The 21863-nt window shown below is 41.6% G+C and overlaps 1 protein-coding gene across 3 annotated transcripts in view; it reads left to right on the forward strand.

The window, feature by feature from the left end:
* The first annotated feature begins 426 nt into the window (after positions 1 to 426).
* The window catches only part of LOC124721920 (phosphatidylinositol 5-phosphate 4-kinase type-2 alpha), a 106280-nt gene continuing 84843 nt past the window's right edge, over positions 427 to 21863 (forward strand). For 2 of the 3 annotated variants that reach the window (XM_047247072.1, XM_047247073.1), the window contains exons 1-2: positions 427 to 890; positions 1071 to 1168. In XM_047247072.1, the coding sequence (XP_047103028.1) occupies positions 756 to 890; positions 1071 to 1168 (233 nt within the window). In that variant the 5' untranslated portion in view covers positions 427 to 755. The remainder of the gene's footprint in view (positions 891 to 1070; positions 1169 to 21863) is intronic. The other variant, XM_047247074.1, reaches the window with a different exon arrangement.

The following is a 21863-nucleotide window of genomic DNA, read 5'->3' on the forward strand; positions in this document are numbered from 1 at the left end:
CCTTGTCATATTTTACCTGTTCTTCGACTGCGATAATGATAGTACTGACAGAACGAAAATCATGCACAGATTGAATTTATTATCTGCTGCTCGTTAAGGGATATTTATGTCACTAATTTTTGAAATTGGTGACCATCCAACAGCAAATATTAAGATAGAACGCCATTGAGTTTTAGAGGGCAATGACAATTCGTGTAACTCCGAGCGCAATTGGTCCATTTTTGTATAGAAATTAAAGATATTAGTTCCTTTCGTTTAGTTTAGAATTTAAATTGAAAGCGAGTCTTTTTTGTGTATTCGAAAACAATATTTATTACCGCTGCTATTGACTTACGCAAAGTTTGTGGTTTGAAAATTACAATAATAGAAAAGGACTGCATAAAGAAAGCTCCTCTAGTGATATGAATATTTACGCTTTAATGAAAATCTTTGAAAAAGCGAAATTGATTTTCACTGTGGTGTGACTGCAAAATCTCTTGGTTGTTGAACTCCACGAAAATGTTGATACAGGATATCTTTGATTAGTTTCTTAGTTATCTGGGATTGACGCAGTTAGCAACCAAAATAAAACAATGAGATGTGATTAGATGTGTGCGTTTGGTTCCCAAACAAATGACATAGTGCGGTGTATGCAGTTGTTTCGCGTTGTGGATGGAGGTTTCACACATAAATACGAAATGCATTATTTATAGTTTTCTGTGAGAGAACTTTAGTGTGCAATCACTTTTGTTGTAGTGCGAATAGTGAATATAATAATGAGCGTCACTCAAGTTCAAGGAGGTTTGAGCAAACTAAAGAAAAAACACTTTAGAGTTAAACATCAAAAAGTCAAGCTCTTTAGGGCCAATGAACCGTTGTTGTCAGTATTTATGTGGGGTGTGAATCATACTGTAAGTATTGTTTTATATTCAGATAGTACAAAATGTTTTACGTCAGTTTGTTGTGATCTCTAATACTAAACGTGATGTGTTTTGAGCGGTCTTTTGTTGACGTGTGTATATTGTGTTAAGCAATTTCCCACCCTTCATTTATACTTTTACTGTTGCTATTGACAGTGTGTATGCTTTCAGATTAACGAACTAAGTCATGTTACGATCCCGGTAATGCTACTGCCAGATGATTTCCGAGCCTATTCCAAGTTGAAAGTGGACAACCACTTGTTCAACAAGTAAGTTTCCCAACAGTACTTGGTGGTAGAGTTCTATTAGTAATTAGCATGCCAACAGAACTCTTGCTACCTGTAATGCACTCTCACATGGAATATTTTTGTCTTGATGACTGTGTCGGTGATGGTTACTGCTTTACCAGCAGTAACTGTGCAGTTTTGCAGCATATATTTCACTCGGAGTTTACGGGCTGTCTCATGAATTGTTTTTATAGTACAGAGTCGGTCCCTTGATGTGGACCGCTTTTGAAACACAGTCTTTGTAAATATATGAAGGTTTTGACCAAATTTTGAATACTACATTGACTGTTCAATGTTCTTCCCTTGCCAGATAGCACTAGGTTCTTACACAATACCAGTCCTAAAACTGAAAATAAGTAATTTTATGTTATTCTCATTGGCAGTGATATCATGATCGCTTTTACTTGGCAGATTGTTAAGCTATAATAATCATTTCATGCACAGTTAACATTTGAGAGATTAGCTGCTTGTTAATATGTGTGTCGCATAGGACTGTATGTAACACTGGTATGTAAAATATTTTATTAATAAAATTAATTTGAAGTATATTGTGGGTATTAGTTACTTGACATATTGTGTCAGTGTGTTTAAATAAATTCTTAAGTGCCAGATATCACAAAGAACATGCTTTCTGCTTTGAGACAACTGACACTCAAGTCGGACTTCTCATGTACAATGTTTGAACGTGAGAATTGAAATATGCACGAATGCAGTAATGTTAAAAAAAATGAAAACATATGGCATTAATTATCAAATCAAATAGAATTTACATTTTATACTGTGTCTTGCTATAACGGATGGAAATCTCCATGTATTTTTGAAGCTGAATTTGGTGTCATCGGTTCACACTGAGTGTAGCTCCAACATAATAACTTAGGGTAAGAGTTATGTAGTGGCACCTCCTTTTCTTGCATTTTTCATGGTCTGTTGTGATACATGTACACCCAACAAAATTCATGAAAATTGTCTCTTATCACATGCTGTGAATGTATCTTTCTGTTATAGTTTCTACAACGTAGAGTGTCTTAATTACAGACATAATTATCAAGCTGTAATAAAGATCAGTGGGTTGTCACAACATGTATTTTATGTTTGTATTGTGCCTGACTCAACTCTCAGCCAAATTATCACATTGCAACCTAATTTAAACCTTGGACTAATTTGCAGGGTTTTCTATCACTACAACCAACTGAGTTTATTGAAAGGCATTCTTCTGATGCAAAATTCGTTAATGGAACTGTGAAGGGGGAAAATTATAGTGTTATTAGATGTGCTATGTGTCACTCACTGTAACATGAGTTGTGGAGTGTAGATGTAGACATTGTGATTACAACATGGTAGTGGCAAGGGGTGGGGGCAGGGGGCAATGTTGCTTGCATGCAGCCAGATGTGTTTGACAAGGCTGAGCATGTATCTACGGAATATGTAACACTGCAAGAATGTAGCACTTAAGAAACAACTATGATTGGTTGCCACCCTCTACCACTCAACTCTTTGAAATGTCAGTCACGAAGCTATTTTGTCATAGTATATTATGTAGATATTAGTGAATAAATATAAGGGGCTGTATAATTAAAAACCATATCAAGTGGAGCACCCAGTAGCCCAGTCCAACGTTCAGTTACACAATATGTAATATGAAGAATGTTTGTGAATTTGATGGTGTGCCACCTGGAGTAGTAGTGGGGGAAGAACTGGAGAAATTGCTGTGTAGATGTTTAGGGAGCAGTCAGATTACTGAAGAGTAGACCATTAATTACTGGGAACAGTTTGTGACAGTGCTAAATGTATTTGATATTCCATTACCATTATTCATATTTAAAGAAATTGCTTCACAACATAATTGATGGTCTCAGAAAGTGTATTTAAAAAAATTATTGGAATCTAAAGCTGTGGTAATGATGGTTAAGTATTGTTTGCTTGAAAAGAACTATAAGCAATAAATAATAAGTATTCACGAAAACTGCTCAAAGTAATGTGACCCCTTTCATTATTTGTTTCCGAGGGTGTGGAACAGAAAGATACATTTAGATTACAGGCAGTAAGGGTGGATGGGTGTGGGGTAAAAATATGACCTCCTTATGAAATAAACCATTCCTCCACAAACACATATTATGATTGTTATTTGAGTAAAGACATAACAGCAGCTCATGGACACAACTTCAGTTTGAAATTTGAGAGGTCTTATAAATTGGATCTAGTAGTTATGTTTGAATGAAGGCTGTTGTAACAGCTTACAGTGAACCCATTGTCTCTTGCTCTGTTTTAGGTATTCTAAATTGTCTGTAATTATATACCCCGAGAGAAAAAAGGACACACCACAAATGAATTATCTGAATGGGACGGAAATCAATTGATGAGGTTTACATGTACAGGCAAACAAATGTTTACACCTTCAGAAAAAATGGATGATTGTTTCATTCAAGAGAAAGAGCTTCACAAGTTGAGTGAGTCAATAATGTGTTGATCTACCTCTGGCCCTTATGCAAGCAGTTATTTGGCTTGCCATAGGTTGATAGGGTTGTTGGATGTCCTAGTGATTGAAAGATATTGTGCCACATTCTGTACAATTGGTGCATTAGATCGTCAAAATTCATCACTGGTTGGAGAGCCCTGCTCATAATGCTCCAAATGTTCTCAATTGGGAAGAGATCTAGTTCTTTTACTGGCCAAGGTAGGGTTTGACAAATACAAAGACAAGCAGGAGCATTATCTTGCTGAAATGTAAGTCCTGGATGAAGGACAACAAAATGGGGTGTAGAATATTGTGGACGTACTACTGTGCCATAAGGGTGCCGCATATTTCAACCAAGGGAATCATGCTATGAAACAAAATGGCATCCCAGACTATCACTCATAATTGTATGGCAGGCAATGGCCAGGCAGGTATGCCACTTTTGCCTGGTTTGTCTCCAGACTTGTCTTTGCTGGTATCAGGGCAAAGTGGGATTCATCAGGCTCAATTCAGAGTCACTGAAGACAGTAATTCTACTCCAGTCGATGAGATTGCAGGCTGAAAGTGCATGATGCCACTGCAAATGCTCTTGTTGGTGTACATAGGTCAATGGTAGATGGTGCAAGGGGTGCTGTGAGCTCAGCCCCTTTTCTGTGAGCTACCTATTAATGGTCCTTGTGGTCACTGAAGTACCAGTTGCACATTGGATCAACGATAATGGTCAATTTGTGGTTTTGAGTGCCTCTCTTATTATTGCTTGGTCCTCATGTTCTGTCATATCTCTAAGTTGACCGCATTCTTCTTGATTATGTGTTTGGCCATGATTCACACCTTCCTGTCACCTTTGTTGAATAGTGGCATTGCTCCTATTCAAATGTAGGGTGATTTGCTGATTAGTCCAACAGGCTACTTTTATCCCAACTACACATCCTCTCTTAAATGCTGACATCTGTCACATTGTTCAACTGCCTGCCTGTGAGGCATATCCACTGTCCATCTGAGTTTCCGGTGTGGAATTCGCAAAAACTTTATGCCATGGTACCGACATGTCCCCTGTTTACATCCTTGCCAGTTGCGGAGTGAAATTGTGCTGCAGTATCACACATGCATCCATTAGCTGCCAAAGTTTATAATTTTGCATTTACCTTCGATATCTGGAGGAGTATCGATTTGTGACAAATTTGCATGATTTGTGACAAATTTGCATAACTCCTTTGTGGTGTGTTGTTTCTTTTTTCCATAGAGTGCATTTTGAAATACAATGACACAGTCTACAAATGACGACCTTTTTAGCCCTGATTACACCATGTAACAAACACAAAACATGTTTTGACTAACTGTAGCCATATTGTGATGTTGCAAAGAAGTAGCTTATGCTATTTAACTGTTCGTGAATTCTTCATTACTTTCACTGTTGCATCTAATTTGAAAGTTAAGTAGTTGTTATTGTGGTTTTCAGTCATAGTCAAATTGTATCAGAAAGCTTTTTCCTCCCCATTTCAATAACCTACAGCTTTGTTTGTTAATCAATGTACCTCTCTTCTTGTCAGAGCTGTGTGGTGTCAGTTTTTCAGTTCCATATAAAGCTACATGCCATACAAATAATTCTGTAACACTTAAATTTATGTTTAATGTTAACAGATTTTTCTTTTTTAGAGATTTTTTTTCCTTGCTATTGCCATTCTGTATTTTATATCCCCTCTAATTTGGCAACTATCAGTTACTTTGCTGTCCTAATAATTAACTCATCTATTATTATTTTATGTCTCATTTCCTAATTCAAGTACTTCAGCATTGCCTGATTTCATTTGACCCCACTACTTTATTCTTGTTTTACGTTTTTCGATGTTCATTGTGTAACCTCTTTTCAAGACATCTTTTGTTAGAATTAGAATGCCATTGGTAAACCTTAACATTTTTTATATTTTTTCCCTCTACTTTAAAGAAGTGGTATATGGATAAGTTGAAAATAATTAATTTCCTGTCTTTCAGGTTTTCTCCTCTCTCTCTCTCTCTCTCTCTCTCTCTCTCACTCGACAACATTCTTCGTAGTAGACCCCACCTGGAGATCTGAAAAGGAGGCTATTTTACCACTTGAATATTTTAGGCAGGGTAACCTTCATTAAACTGTACATAAAGTACATGAAATTGTTTCCTGCAGCTAATACATTTAATTTTACAGTGTGAAGTATATATTTGGGGAGAGGGGGGACTTGAAATGTAGTACTTGCCAACCCGATATGTTTTCTTACAAGTGATGAAATACACCTGGAGTATGTTGCTGATATTTCTCCAGTACTGTGCAAATCCAGATCATATTTGGGTTGTATTGTTTGAGTTCTGGAACTGAATTGCACTTTTGATAGCTTGGCTTCAGGAGGAGCTATGACATAATGTGGTCTAATGCTTGGTCTTTGAACTTTTCACCACATCATCAAGATAGTAATTGCATTAATTGTGAAGAATTTCAGTAAATTGTAAGTGGCATATAAGAATTTATATCTCTTTCTCGTGACTATATCTTGCAGAGCATAGAATTGAACAATTGTCATGTTTATAGAAGTACTGCTTATTTGCACAGTGATAACTGCCAGAAAAAGGTTCGAAGATCCCTTAAACTGTGCCACTCAGCTCATTGAAATTACTATTACTTCATTGTGCTGATTGTTCCATCATTGCTGGATATGATGTAAAGTGCATTACAAAAGTGTCATTTCATCGTGAAGAGTGGGAGAGAGCCCTGACTGCAGTGTGCACACTCATTATGTGCAACATGCTTGCCAAGCATGTAACTTTTGTTCTCTTAAGTCTGTTGCTGGAGATAGTTTAGTAAACATTATGACAATCGTTAAAATACATTTTCTCAAGTTGTTAAATATTTATTATTGATAAGAGTTATCAATGTTTTAGATTTTCTGTTATTTATGTTGACATAAATTTGCCTTTATCAGGGATAGAAAGTAAGTTTAAACAGTTGTATTTATTAGCAGGTAATATTTAATATCCAGAAAATGGAAGAAACGGGACTTACAAACATTGGTAGTTTTTACTCTCTCTCTCTCTCTCTCTCTCTCTCTCTCTCGCTCTCTGTGTGTGTGTGCGTGTGTGTGCGCACACGCACATGAAGTTGCTGTCTGTACAGTAGAGTAAATATGGTGCATATGACATATGTTATAAAAACCATAAAGGGGCTCTGTTTAAGATTGAAGCATGTTTCAAGTCAGATGAATCCACAGAGGCCTATTGAAAAACAGCTAATATAGTATTGTGTAATATTGTATGCAAGCCTCATTCCATTGCTCACCTGTGTGTCCGCTCGACGCTCCTGCTGTGAAGTTACGGTGGCAGCTCTGTGTATTATGTTTAAATGGTACATTTCTTGGTGACTGCCCAAGGCTGGTTTTCGAATCCAGATCTCCTGCTCACTAAGCGGATGCACTAACCCCTATGCCACTCTGGCATAGTGGCTTCTGGATTGAGGAGGGAGCCATGCTAGGGTAGTCAGTGAAGTTGTGCCAAGACACTGCCAGAGTGGTGTAGTGGTTAGCTCACCAGCCTAGTGAGCAGGAGACAGTTTCAAATCTTGTCTGCATATGTACATCATAGATGTTTGAGACTTGAAAATGTCTCTGAATCATAAAGTTTCATTTGATTAAAGCACCTGTGTCTGGGTTTCAAGTAGGATTCCCCAACTTTGTTCGATGCTGAGCTGCTATTCCAATACAGATGGTGAGCCTCTGCTATGCTGTTTGAGTTTAGGGAGAATATCAAGTGGGCTGAGGGATGCATGCCAGGGTAGTCCGTGCTGTTGTGCAAAGCCACTGTGCGAGGGCAGTGTAGTGTGTAGCGCATCTGCCTAGTGTGCTGGAGATCTGGGTTCGAATTCCGAGCTTCGTACAAATTTTCATCCATCCCTTCAGTCTACATACATAAAAAAAATTAATCAACGTTAAAAGGCCATTAAGTCTGTAAACCATCAGGCGAACACACCTTAACTGCAAATGAAAAAAAAAAAAAAACCAGTACAATTCATGTAGAAAAACTAACAAATTTATCCAGTTGTCTGAGTGTCCGCGTGGGTGAGGCATGAAGACTGTGGGGTGCATTGCACTTCATATGTCTTACAGCCATATGCTGTTCATTTAGTAATGCTGTTTTGGCGTTATCTGTATTGAGTTATTTTGTGAGACAGTACGGGGTGTGAGGCATGGATATCAGCAGCTGAATTCCCTAGGTATCCTTTGCCTTCCTATATGGATCATGCTGGTAGTATTCGACATGCAGCTGCCAGTGGTTATATGGTAAGTTACTTTTTGCAATTTGGTAGAGGGCATTTCAGTTTTTTGTAATGTCATTTATGCTATGATGTTGGCTTCGTCAAGCCCGTGTAACATCTCTGGCTGTTCATAGTAGATCGTGAGGTGACAGTTTTCCATGTATGAGTACATATTTGTGAATTTAATTCTGTGTCTGGTCAGGCCCTTTTTAACGTATCATACTGCTTGACCCCATATCTTACATCCTCACCCACACAGGTTGGATAAATTCGTTAATTTTTCAATGTGACTTGTGCGGTTTTGTCATGCTCAATGGAGGTATGTTCTACTGATGATGTACAGCCTTAACAGCTCTTCTAATGTTAATTAATTTAGTGTAGTATCCTACTTAATCATCTTTAGTTCTTACGACACCACATGAAGATGGTCCCCCTGTGGGTCCGTGGGTTAGAATAGGCCCAAGGTATTCCTGCCTTTCGTAAGAGGCGACTAAAAGGAGTCTCTCACTTTTAGGCCCTATGAGTTCAGGTCCCATTCTATGGTTTGATCCGCCACTTTCAAAATTCTACAGAAGTGTGGGCCATAAGGGGAAGGACGCCTTACGTGGTGCACGTGTTATCCATAGTGCCCTTAGATTAGATGTCCTGAGTCTCTTGTCATGGCTTTGCATCTCCACTTGTGATTCATCTATTTGGGCGAGGACGCTTTGCGGGGTATGTCATCTTCTTCCAGTGTCTCCTGTCCTCTTTCGCCCCCATGACAATATTGGATTTCTCTGCGCCCAATATCCAGCACGGTAGCCAGCCCGTTGTGGTGGGGCTGTCATGTACCCATTTTGTGGTAGCCCCCTGCAACTCGGGGATCACACTGCTGATGATGCCTGAGCTGTAAACTCCCCACGTATGCCAAGGAATAGATGCCTGTCTTCCTGGGGCATCAGGACTCCCGGCAACGGCCGTCATGATATTTGGCTTTTGCTGCGACTGGGTGGCGCCCATGGGGAGAGCCCCTGATCGGAGTGGGTGGCATCAGGGCGGATGACCCACAATGAAGTGGACTAAGTCATATATTGCTGGCGACTGTACAGCACCAGCAGTCTCTAAGAAGGACAAGATCAAATACAATGCTGACAGGTACGACCCTAAATCGTTTCCCTCCCTCGCTATACCATGGGAGGAACGTATGGCTACAGAAGGGAGAGAGCCATATTCGCCTCAGTTTTTAGTCTGTAGCAGAACTGATGGGGACTCCTTTCTACCTATGAAGCCTCAGATTTTCATTGAAAACCTTGAGGATAAGTTTGGAGAAGTGACAGTGTTGTCCAAGATGCGGAACGGCGCAGGCTTGTTCAGACAATATCCCCAGCCAAATCCCGAGTGTTACTCACCTGTGACAAGCTGGGTGATATTTCTGTTTCTGTCACTCCCCAGAAAAGCCTCAACATGGTTCAGGGGATCATTTTCCATCGCGATCTCTTGCAGTTTGACGATGAGCTCCGTGCCAATTTAGAACAGTGGAGTGCTCATTTCATATGGGGCATTTACAGGGGACCCAAAGACAACAGGGTTGCTACCGGTGCCTTCAACTTGGCTTTTGAGGGTGATTCGTTGTCTGGAAAGGTCAAGGTGATGGTTTACCACTGTGATATTAAACCATACACGTCCCTCCCCCTATGTGGTGCTTTAGGTGCTGGAGGTTCGTGCACATGTCTTCCCGCTGCACTTCCAGCGCCACATGTCGAGACTGCGGACGAGAAGTGAGAGAGCAAGCCAACTAAGAAGAAGTCTGCTAAGAAACAGGACCATCTGGTGGCCATATCACCACCACTCCCTATCAATTCTGCATCTGAGGATGCGGTGGAGATCTTAAGGCCCGTCCACAAGCAAAGATCTGTCTGCGCAAATGTCTGTGCACATCACATCTGCGCAGACAGATCGTTGCGTGTGGACAGAAGATTTGCACCAACCTGAGGTGTGTGCAAACCTGGAAGTTGGAGTTGGATGTTTGAGCAAAACCTCTCAAATCTGTGGGTTCAAACCACATCTGCGCAGACAAGTTGGAGCGTATGGACAGGAGATCGCCGCAAATCTGGCACGAAACAGCTGTTTGCTCAGTCTAGTGTTTGTATTTGTGCGCACAGGGCATTAAAATGGCTGATACTTGTCAGTGCTCTTGAGAGTTTGTAAGTGAATTCATTGAAATATATAAAAAACCACCCATGTTTGTGGAAGATTAAAAGTAAAGAATATAGTGACCGAGACAAAAAGACACCAGCATACAATGCTCTAATTGAAAAATTGCGGGCAGTTGACACCTCGGCAAACAGAGAAACGATAATTAAAAAAATAAATTCGTTGCGAACTGGCGAAATTATTTGCGGATAGATGTCGAAACTTATAATTATCTCTTAAAGCTTGTAACCCCTCATATTATGAGAAAATATACTTGTATGAGAAAGGCAATTTCTCCTCATGTACGGCTAGCGGTAACATTAAGATTCCTAGCAACAGGAAGGAGCTACAAGGATTTGGAATTTTCAACTGCAATATCGAAACAAGCGTTGAGTAAAATAATACCCAACACATGTGAAGCTATTTACGCTGTCCTGAAGGATGAGTTCATGAAGGCAAGTCAAGTAAATTAAGTCTGTCAGCGAACTGTTTACCGAAAAGAGTTATCCAAAGTTCAGAAATCTAGAAGATCTGGTGTAAGCGTAGATCAAGTATACCAGCCAATGTTATGGTATTTTGATCTCCTTGGCTTTCTTAGTGATCAAGAAACGCCAAGACCAAGCAGGAGTACAATTGAAGATGAAATTGGAGTGTCAATGTGCCAGGAAATGGAAGACGAGGTAATGTAAAACAAAACAGGTTCACCCTGCAACTCTCACAGGAAATGTACGTGAGAAAACTGCTTTCGCTTTAGCAGCCACTGTCTACACCATTTTCACCGCTTTCTCTGTTTCCTGCGGTTGGTCTGAATGTTTTTTGCAACACAAGTTGCGAACACAGACCACAACAGAACTTCCTCCATTTCTATATTTCAAAATAACTGAATTAAATTTTTGACGTTTACGGGGAGCGTAGTCGCTTTTCTACACCGACAGATGGCGGGCGAGTAGTAGATTGGGGTTTGTGTCGTGTGAATACACCACATTTGCAGCGATCTTTTGCATGTACAGACATTTGCACCGATGTCTGCGCAGACAGATTGTTGCGTGTGGACCGGGCTTTAGAGCATCCCCTGTGGACCTGGATCTCACTGATGCCTCATCCACCATAGAAATGGCTACAAATATTCAGTTGGTCGCAGCAGGTGACCCTGAGGCGTAACCTGCCTCCTTGCACGCTTCATGCTTTCCCAGCCTCGCGATAATGTCATCCTTCAGTGGAATTGTGGAGGTTTTTTCCACCACCTAGCTGAGCTACAGCAACTCTTAAGCCTACTTTCTGCATTACCCTTGAGGAAACCTGGTTCCCAAAAATGCGGACCCCTCCACTCCACGGCTATAGGGGATTTTACAAGAACTGAAGTGACTATAATAGTGTGTCAGGTGAAGTTTGTGTCTATGTTTTGAACTCAGTATGCAGTGAACCTGTGCTCCTTCAAACCCCTCTTGAAGCTGTGGCTCTCAGAATGAGGATGATGTAGGAAATAACTGCCTGCAAAGTATATCTTCCTCCACATGGTGCAGTACCCCTGAATGCATTGGCTGCACTGATTGATCAACGCCCATAAACCTTTCCTACTTTTGGGAGATTTTAATGCTCATAACCCCTTGTGGGGTGGCACCCTGCTCACTGGCTGAGGCAGTGATGTCGAAAATTTACCATCACAACTCGACCTCTGCTTCTTAAATACATGGGCCCCCACACATTTTAGTGTGACACATGGCACATATTTGGCCATTGATCTCTCGGTTTGCAGCCCTGGCCTTCTTCCATCTATTCACGGGAGAGCACGTGACGACATGTGTGGTAGTGACCACTTCCCCATCTTCCTGTCACTGCCCCAGCGTCAGGCTCATGGACGCCTGCCCAGATGGGATTTAAACAAGGCAGACGGGGAAGCCTTCATCTCTGCTGTCACCGTTGCATCTCCCCCACATGGTAACATCAATATGGTGATTGAGCGGGTAACTACAACAATTGTTTCTGCGTCGGAAAACCCGATCCCTCGATCTTTACGGTGCCCCCAGGGAAAGACAGTCCCTTGGTGGTCGCCGGAAGTTGCTGAGGCAATTAAGGAGCATTGGCGAGCTCTCCAGCAGCATAAGCGGCACCCTTTCCGAAGCACCTCATAGCCTTTAAGCGGCTCTGTGTCTGCATATGCCAGCTTATCAAAAGATGGAAACAGGAGTATTGGGAGAGACACATCTCGACCATTGGGTGCCCTATATCACCTTCCCAAGTCTAGGCAAAGATCAAACGAGATTTTGGGTACCAGACCCCAACAGGTGTTCCTGGTGTTAACATAAATGGTGTGTTATCTATCGAAGCAAACGTGATTGCCGAGCACTTTGCTGAGCACTATGTTCGCGCCTCTGTGTCGGAGAATTACCCCGCAGCCTTTCGCATTCTCAAACAGCAGATGGAAGGGAAAATCCTCTCGTTCACTACATGTCTCAGTGAACCCTATAATGCCCCATTTACAGATTGGGAGCTCCTCAGTGCCCTTTCACATTGCCCCGACACAGCTCCTGGGCCAGATTGGATCCACAGTCAGATGATTAAACATCTCTTCGTGATCTTCAACCGGATCTGGTGCGGTGGCGTCTTTCCATCGCGCTGATGGGAGAGCACCATCATACCAGTGCTGAAACCTGGCAAAAACTCACTTGATGTGGATAACTATCGGCCCATCAGCCTCACCAACATTCTTTGTAAGCTGCTGGAACGTATGATGTGTCGGTTGGCTTGGGTGCTGGAGTCACATGGCCTACTGGCTTCGTGCCAGGGCGGTTTCCGCCTGGGTTGCTCTACCACAGATAATCTTGTGTCCCTCGAGTCTGCAATCCAAAAAGCCTTTTCCAGATGCCAACACCTTGTTGTCGTCTTTTTTGATTTACAAAAAGCGACATCGTATCCTTGTTACAGTATACGAGTGGGGTCTCCAAGGCCCACTCCCGATTTTTATCCAGAATTTCCTGTCACTTCGTACTGTCTGTGCCCAAGTTGGTGCCCCTGGCGGAGGCTGAGTCCCCCCATTGCAGGTCAGGCGTGCACAACTGCTCACCAGTTACATTGCACGCATTCGTAGTTCTCCTGCGCATCTGAATTATTGTCTCCTTATCCCACCCACGGCAGTTCATCTCCCGTATTGGCGGCCCAGGTCAGGGCTTACATTTGCAGTTCATGTCCAATCCCTTCTATCTGAACTGGAGCCCTCGCCTTTACCACCTATACTCGAGGACCATTGGTGTACACCTCCATGGTGTACACCTAGGCTGCGGCTTTCCCTGGACCTTTCACATGGCCCAAAGGACTCAGTTCACCCTGCGGCTCTCTGTTGCCACTTCATCTCGATTCTTGACATGTACCGAGGCCATGAAGTGGTTTACACCGATGGCTGATGGTCATGTAGGCATTTTGTATGTCCATGGAGGACATATTGAACAGCATTCTTTGCCAGATGGCTGCAGTGTTTTTACTGCAGAGCTAGTGGCTATATCTCGTGCTCTTGAGCACATTCATTCATGCCCTGGACAGTTGTTTCTTCTGTGTGCTGAATCCTTAAGCAGCCTACAAGCTGTCGACCAGTGGTACCCTCAACATCCTTTGGTGGCGACCATCCAGGAGTCTATCTATGCCCTGGAACGGTCCAGTTGTTTAGTGGTGTTTGTGTGGACCCCAGGACACGTTGGAATTCCAGGCAACGAAATTGCTGACAGGCTGGCCCAAGAGGCTACACGGAAACTGCTTATGGAGATCAGCATTCCAGTGAGTTACCTGCGTTCGTTTTTACACCGCCAGGTTTTTCGGCTTTTGAAGACAGAATGGCATAGTCTCAGTAGGCACAACAAACTGCGTGCCATTAAGGAGACTATGAATGTGTGACAGTCCTCCATGCTGGCCTCTTGCAGGGACTCTGTGGTTCTCTGCCAGCTCCACATGGACCACGCTTGGGTGATGCACAGCTACCTCTTGCGCCATGAAGACCTGCCTCAGTGTTGATGCGGTGCTCGGTTGACAGTGCCCCATATTCTGGTGCACTGCCCGACTTTGAATGCCCTGTGATGAAATCTTCAGTTACTGGACTCGTTGCTGCTAATTTTATCTGATAGTGCCTCATCGGCTGATTTACAAGGGTGATCCCAAAAGTAAGGTCTCCTATTTTTTTATAAGTACATAGACCTGTTTATTTCTACAATGGTTTACATCGGTTTACATCTTGAATATGTATCTATTTTTCGACATAATCACCATTTGTGTCGATGCATTTTTGTAGACGCTGTGGCAGTTTTTGTATGCCCATGTCATACCAGCTCGCCGCCATGCTGTTCAGAAAACCATGAACCTCTTCTTTCACCTCGTTGTCGGAGCTGAATTGCTTTCCGGTCAAATGTTCTTTTAACCTAGGGAACAGGTGATAGTCACTGGACGCCAAGTCAGGACTATGGGGTGGGTGGGTGATTATGTTCCACTGAAACTGTTGCAGGAGAGCAACGGTTTGCTGAGCGATGTGTGGGTGAGCATTGTCATGGAGAATGTGTACGCCCTTGCTCAACATTCCTCTTCTCCGGTTCTGAATTGCCCATTTGAGTTTTTTCAGAGCCTCACAGTACCTGTCAGCATTAATTGTGGTCTCAGCGATTCAGCTCCGACGACTAGGTGAAAGAAGAGGTTCATAACTTTCTGAACAGCATGGCGGCGAGCTGGTATGACATGGACATACAAAAACTGCCGCAGGGTCTACAAAAATGCATCGACAGAAATGGTGATTATGCTTATTAAAAAAATAGGAGGCTTTACTTTTGGGATTACCCTTGTAGTTTTACGCTTTATTCGTGAGGGTGGGTTTTATCATTTGATCTAGGTTTTAGCGCATGTCCTTTGTCCCTCTGTGTCCTCCACCCTAGTGCTCTTAGGGTGGAGGTTTTAATGTATTGCGGAGTGGCTGGCTCCTCCTTTTTGTACTCATGGTCGGCCAGCCATGGTTATCTGGTTCGTTGTTTTAGTCTCTTCTACCTGTTACTTGCGTTTCTTTGGTTTTCTTCTTTCCTTTTGTCCATTTAAGTGATTGTTGCCCTTCTGTCGTTCTTGTAGTTTTTCCTTTCTCTCTGTTTTGTGTTGTCAGTCTTGCTTGTTTTCTTCTCATCCTTGTTGCATTGTTTTATTCACAACGAGGGACTGACGACCTAGCAGTTTTTTGCCTTCCTCCCTCTTTTAAACCAACCAGCCAACCTGAAGATGGGATTAGTGTCCTGAAATGCCGCCCGGAGTGGCCGAGCAGTTCTAGGTGCTACAGTCTGGAACCGCGCGACCCCTAAAGTCGCAGGTTCGAATCCTGCCCTGAGCGTGGATGTGTGTGATGTCCTTAGGTTAGTTAGGTTTAAGTAGTTCTAAGTTCTAGGGGACTGATGACTTCAGCAGTTAAGTCCCATAGTGCTCAGAGCCTTTTTTGGTCCTGAAACACAGATGGTATACATCCCTTTATCCAAGTAGAGGAACTCTGATATTACAACTACAGTGGATTTTATTCACTATGGACAATATGTTTTATAGCTTTATCACTGTCTATTATTATTATTATTATTATTATTATTATTATTATTATTATTATTACTATCATCACCACCACCACCACCATCTATATTGGCTGAAGGTTACATTGAAGACACAACCAGCTATAGGTGTAACAGTACAGAGTTAAAGCAACTTTCAAGTTAAATGTACAGAGTAAGCTTAGCTGTGGGGATAACCAATATGCAGAGGAGACTGTCCCCATAATAATATTTGACCTCTTGGGCTTTTAGTACCAAGTTTGATTATGTATTTCAGCTTCATTTAAATATTCTGTATCAGTTTGTACTAACTTATAATGAATCGGTAGAGTAAGGTGGTCGCACTTGTAGGTAGGGGAAAACCCCTTGCAACCAGTTTCCTGTGCAGTACTTCTTGTACTTCCTTGTATGTAATGCATGTCAATGTTACATGATTCATATCTGCCATGTCAGTGTAATCGTCGATACAATGTCCAAAAACTAGAATTTTTATTTGATTTAAATGTGCGGGGTAACATCCATGCACCAGCCTCATACAAATACTGGACATCATGTGATGTTTACTTAGCTTCACACAGTCAAGGGAAGATACTTGGCTGTGTGACTGCTAGGTGTCTCCCATTATGTTGCGGAGACATGTGCCATTCACGGTTCCAATCGTGGTAAGCAGCTTTCTTGATTGAAAGTTTGAAATCTGTGAGAGTGATAGGCGTTCAGTGGAACTGTCATTCAGTAATGCTCCTCTTTGCTAGGTAGTCAACTATTTCATTATGTTAAATGCCCTGATGACCTTTTATCTATAGCAAGTGGACATCTATCTCATTTTCCTTGCTTCTGTGATGGTATCCAATATATCCAAAATACATCACATTTGTTAGTCTGCCCCTGTCAAATTGTTCATAACACTTTAGGAGCCTGTGAATATCAATACGAGCTTCAATATTTGTATGCCTTACCAAATGGCCTCCCATATGGCTGATAGCACCACTGCATGGATAGAAGTTTCAGGTGGAAGTGCAATACTTTTCTAGATGCCAATGGCAAGGCTGAAGAAAGCATATCCCACACCCTCATCTGTTTTAGAGCCATCTATGTATATACGAGTGTGCTGTGGCCAATATCGTTCTATAAATTTCTCTAACTCATAATTGAGTACTATTTTTTCAAAACTTGCTTTCTGCAAAATTGTAATTTTACAGGAAACGCAAAAGACTGTTTAGGAGTTTGTATTTGGATGAAAATTTTGTGAACTTCACATGTAATGTATTGATTTTTAAATAGTGATTGATTCAGCCATAAATCAAAAGACCATTCTGTATATTTAAAAAAGACCAGGAAAAATATCAAATTATTTCAAAACTTACTTTCTGTATATCATACTGTTGTACAAATTTGTTTCCTGTCATCAACTTACCAAAGAAACACAATAAACAAGTAAATTACATACAAAGTTTTTAAGTATTACTGATGTAGGATGCAGTAATTGCAGTAAAACAAACACTTAAATATTTTGAGTCAATCCACTTAACGTGTTTATAGTTTAGTGTCTCACTGTTTCCCTCAGCATCTACGTTTTCCATCAGCTCACTTATGTTTCAAAAGAGGACATGCAAATGATGACAGGCAGAGGTTAGTAGAGGTTAGAAAAGATTCAATGCACAAAGCATACAACAGCTACCACCTTAATACCTTGGCCAAAGATCTGGCTGAGGGGACAAAAAATTCTGGTCCTATGTTAAATCTGTAAGCGGGTCTAAGGCTTCCATCCAGTCACTCACTGACCAGTCTGGTTTGGCAGAAGTTTTAAATTCCATGTCTAAGAAACTGTTCATGCAGGGGAATTGTACAAACATACTGTTGTTTGACCATTGCACAGAGTCCTGTATTTTTGTAAACAGTGTACATGATTTCTCACTTCTCTCCCTTGCGATCAGTCTACAATAAGTTGCTATGTCAGTGAGTGTGTACTGTAATTTTATCTGGTTGACAGGATAGTTCTGCAAGTGTTGGAAGGAAGCTGTTTTAATCATCCCTCTTAATAGTTGGGAAGGACTGCACATGCATGACTAGTACTGTAGTGTTGCCCTCACATTGTCGATAATGTCAGTGTAAAAGGTTTGACTTTGTTGATGGAGTCGCAACCTCACCTCTGCTTGCACCGCTTCATCACTATCAAAATGAAGTCTTCAAAGGTGTTCTTTAAGTTTTGGAAACAGTTGAGAGTCAAATGGGGCCAAGTCAGGACTGTATGGACGATGATCGATGACAGTGCACCCAAAGCGTGTTGTTCCCCACACAGTGACACAATTACATTACACACTGCCATGTTACACATTACAATTTAGAGCTACATACAATTTGGAGCCCTGTAGAGGCAGAGGGCTGCAAATGTGTAGACATGAAGAATAAATACATAGTACGTTAATAACATATGTTTTGTTTAAAAAGTTAGTGTCTCACACAAAAAATTCGAAGGCATTACTTTTCAGCGTTTCCTCGTTCTTGGAGGCATAATATCCTTAACCACTAATGGAATGCGTCTTCAGCAGTTGATTGCAGCCATTGAGGTCTTTTGGGATCTGTGTGACAAAATGTCTTTTAGAGATGGGTGCTAGAGTCATGCACAGTGCAGGTTTCAGTCTGCCCAACCTGTGCCATGTGCATGCACTGTATGGGGTGAGCTAGCTGGCTAGCCCATCAGACTGTCAGTTCACCAGCCCACTCCACTACATACTCTGCTTCCAGATTTACTGCTCCAGCTTTCTGCTTGTGCTGTGATCTTGCATTGCTTCTGTTTGCAATGTTCTGAAATGTGTGGGGAGGAAATACAGTTTTGACAGTATATTCTACTTGACTTCTATTATGTGTCAGTGGATTCTTACATTGTGATTATCAGTGATTCCACCCACCAAGAATGCAGTGACTTACATTCCATCCATGTCCTGTAATTGTAAAATATATGTTGTTGTTACTGTAACTGGCTGACAGTAAAAAGGATGGGTGAACTGGCAATGAAGTGAAGCATGCACACTCAAAGATTCCACTTGCCCCTCCATAATTAATTGAAATAGCAAAGATTCATATTCATGCAGGGCATAATGCTGAAAAAGCCACAGGCTGGCCCGATGAATAACTTCAGTACATTGCTTTGCAGGCTCTTTAGCAACAAGCCGGCAAGGGGTGTCAATGCAGTTGGGCTTACTCAGTGGGCTGCACTTAGCCTTGCAGTTGTGCAAGCCAGCTTGTCTGGCCTATGTACCATACTGACCATATTGCAAAACAAGGATCAGGTAGGCTGAAACCTGCCTATGTTTGTCTCTAATGGGTGCGGCTGATTTAAAAGTTTTACACTGAAATAGGAATAGGTCTTCTTAAGAGGTGTTGAATTATTTTATAGTTGACAAATTTTCAAAAGGAATACATTTCAGATTTAACTTTTAAAATTTTAGTGGAGTTTGGACCTACAGTTTGAAGCTCATGATCTCCAATTCCTGGTGAGTTGTTTTCCCCAACCACATCTTCAGAATTCACCTTTCCAATGAGAACACTGTATTTACTGCAGAGCTGCGTGCAATTGGGAAGGCAATAGAGTAGATGACGAAACATCAAAGCAACTAGTTTGTTACCTGCTTTGATTCCCTTAGTGCCATATAAGCTGTACGCCAAATGTACCCAGTAGAAACAAAATTATCCAGAAATAAATCTACATATATACTCCACAAGCCATCTTATGGTGTGTAGCAGATGGTATTTTATGTAACAGTCTCATGTATCCCCTTTCATGTTAACCGTGAGTGTTGCGAGAGAAGAATAATGGATGTTCCGTCCCTTTTTGTAAACCACACTGGCATGTACAACACATGTCATGTAGTTTCTGCCATTGGAATTGAATGCTCCTTTCTGTGATGCTTTTGTGCTTATTAAATGAACATGTGCTCAAACATGTTCACATATTCCTCTTGTTTTGTTCTGCTGTGTTTTGTATATTAGTCCTATCTGGTAAGGGTCCCAGACTGCCAAGCAGTACTCAGGTATATGTTGAATGAGGGTTTTATAAGTTATCTCCTTCGTGAGTGGACCACACTTCCTGAGAATTCTTCAAGTTAATCTCTTTTTTGGAATCTGCCTTTCCTATGTTTGGTTTTATTTGGCTGTTCCACTATATCTTGCTCTACACACATACTCCCAGGTATTTAATTCATACGACTGTCTGTAGTGGTTATTTGACAGCTGTGTTATCAGACAGTAATGCATCTTCTCGCTTATTTGTGTTACATTTGTTTAAGTTGAGAGATGAGGAAAAACAAAAATTGGCCAGGACACTGGCTGAGAAGAGACTGCATCATAACAGACACATTAGAAGGGATAGTGGCATGGAAAAGGACCAGAGGAGCAGTGCAGCTGCAGAAATAGGTTTGTGTAATCATTATCTTACAAAACTGTGCCTCTAAAAATCTTTGGGAAAGTAACATGCACTACTTAGTTCACAAAACATTTTAATTGTCGGACAAAACAAAAATTTATACACTGATACTCTGCAGTCCATGGAGGGTGCTGGACCACCTACAAGCTGAATGGTAAATTATTGATCTGAAAGGAAGTCACAATATTGTGTCACACATTGGCATGCAGGAAACAGACATTTGCGGCCTCCATATTTTGGCCCTTGTTAAAAACTTAAGACATCATCTGGTGAGAGTGCTAGATATTTTTCAGCATTGGGAAGTTGTATAGGGGCATGTTCAGCATTCATCACAAATTACTATCCATTCCAGAAAAGTGTGACCTACTACCATGTTATTGTTTATGTAGCCAAGAAATGTCATTGTTCTCCGGTGCTTGTGGTTGTTTATCAGATTCTTTGGCCTGCAATTGACACTGACTCGTGCAAAATTCAGTTAACCATGTCCTTTATTTTACTCTTTAGCATAGAGATTATGGAATCTATCTGTAAATGTTCCCGTGTTATTGGTCTACCTGCATCACATCTCAGACATTTGTCAGTATCGTCGTATTTACTAGTGATACAAAATGATGCTCAACAAAAAGACTGACACTTCCAACACCTGTGCCGACAGGCTGGCCAAACAGGCTATGCGGAAACCACTTCTGCAGATGGGCATCTCTGAACCTGACCTGCGTTCTGACTTATGCCGCAGAGTTTTCTGGCTTTGGGAGACGGAATGGCATAACAGTACGCACAACAGACTGCGTGTCATTAAGGAGACTGCGGATGTGTAGTAGTCTTCCATGCGGGCCTCTCGGAAGGAATCAGTTGTCCTCTGCCGGCTCCACATTGGCCACACTTGGGTGACCCATGGTTACCTCTTGCGCTGTGAAGACCTGGCTCATTGTCAGTGCGGTGCCTGGTTGACAGTGGCCTGATTCTAGTGCACTGTCCCACTTTGACTGCCCAGCAACGAAATCTTGGGTTACCGGACTAGTTGCCACTCATTTTATCTGACAACGCCTCATTGGCTGCTTTAGTTTTACGTTTTATTTGTGAGGGTAGATTTTATCATTTGATTTAAGTTTTAGTGGATGTCCTTTGTCCCTCTGTGTCCTCCACCCTAGTGCTTTTAGGGTGGAGGTTTTAATGTGTTGCAGAGTGGCTGGCTTTTCCTTTTTATTCTCGTGGTCAGCCAGCCACTGTAATCTGGTTTGTTGTTTTACTCTTTTCTGTTTCTAGCATCTCTGTGTTGTTTTCTTGTCCTCTTTTGGTCCGTTTAGTGTTCGGTGCATTTCCTTCATTCTTGTGATTTTGCCTTTCTTTCCGTTTTGTGTTATATGTCTCGTCTGTTTTATTCTTACACTTGTGGCATTGTTTTCTTAGGAGCGAGGGAATGATGACCTTGTAGTTTGGTCCCTTCCCCCCTCTTTTAAACCAACCAGCCAACAACACCTAAAGACATGTACAACGTGGAGATGTTGGTATGATCTTACGCACTGTCCACGTTCGAAGCATTTCAGTCCAAATTCCATTAAGACTATGTACTTTCACTCACAAAAACAAACTACAGCTTGTTGGTCATCCTGTGTAGAAGACCTTACCACATACTCCATCCTTGGCCATTACCTCATTCTGTTGCATTCAGGGTGGTCCTACTCCTCTAACTCATGATACCTACCATAAGATACTGAAACTACTTGTTTCGTAACTCCCAGATCTCTTATTGTAGTAATACAGAAAAAAAGGAAGAGTTGCATACAGGTTTCCATTCT

Source organism: Schistocerca piceifrons, chromosome X, assembly GCF_021461385.2.
Source record: "Schistocerca piceifrons isolate TAMUIC-IGC-003096 chromosome X, iqSchPice1.1, whole genome shotgun sequence".
NCBI classification, from domain to species: Eukaryota; Metazoa; Arthropoda; class Insecta; order Orthoptera; family Acrididae; genus Schistocerca; species Schistocerca piceifrons.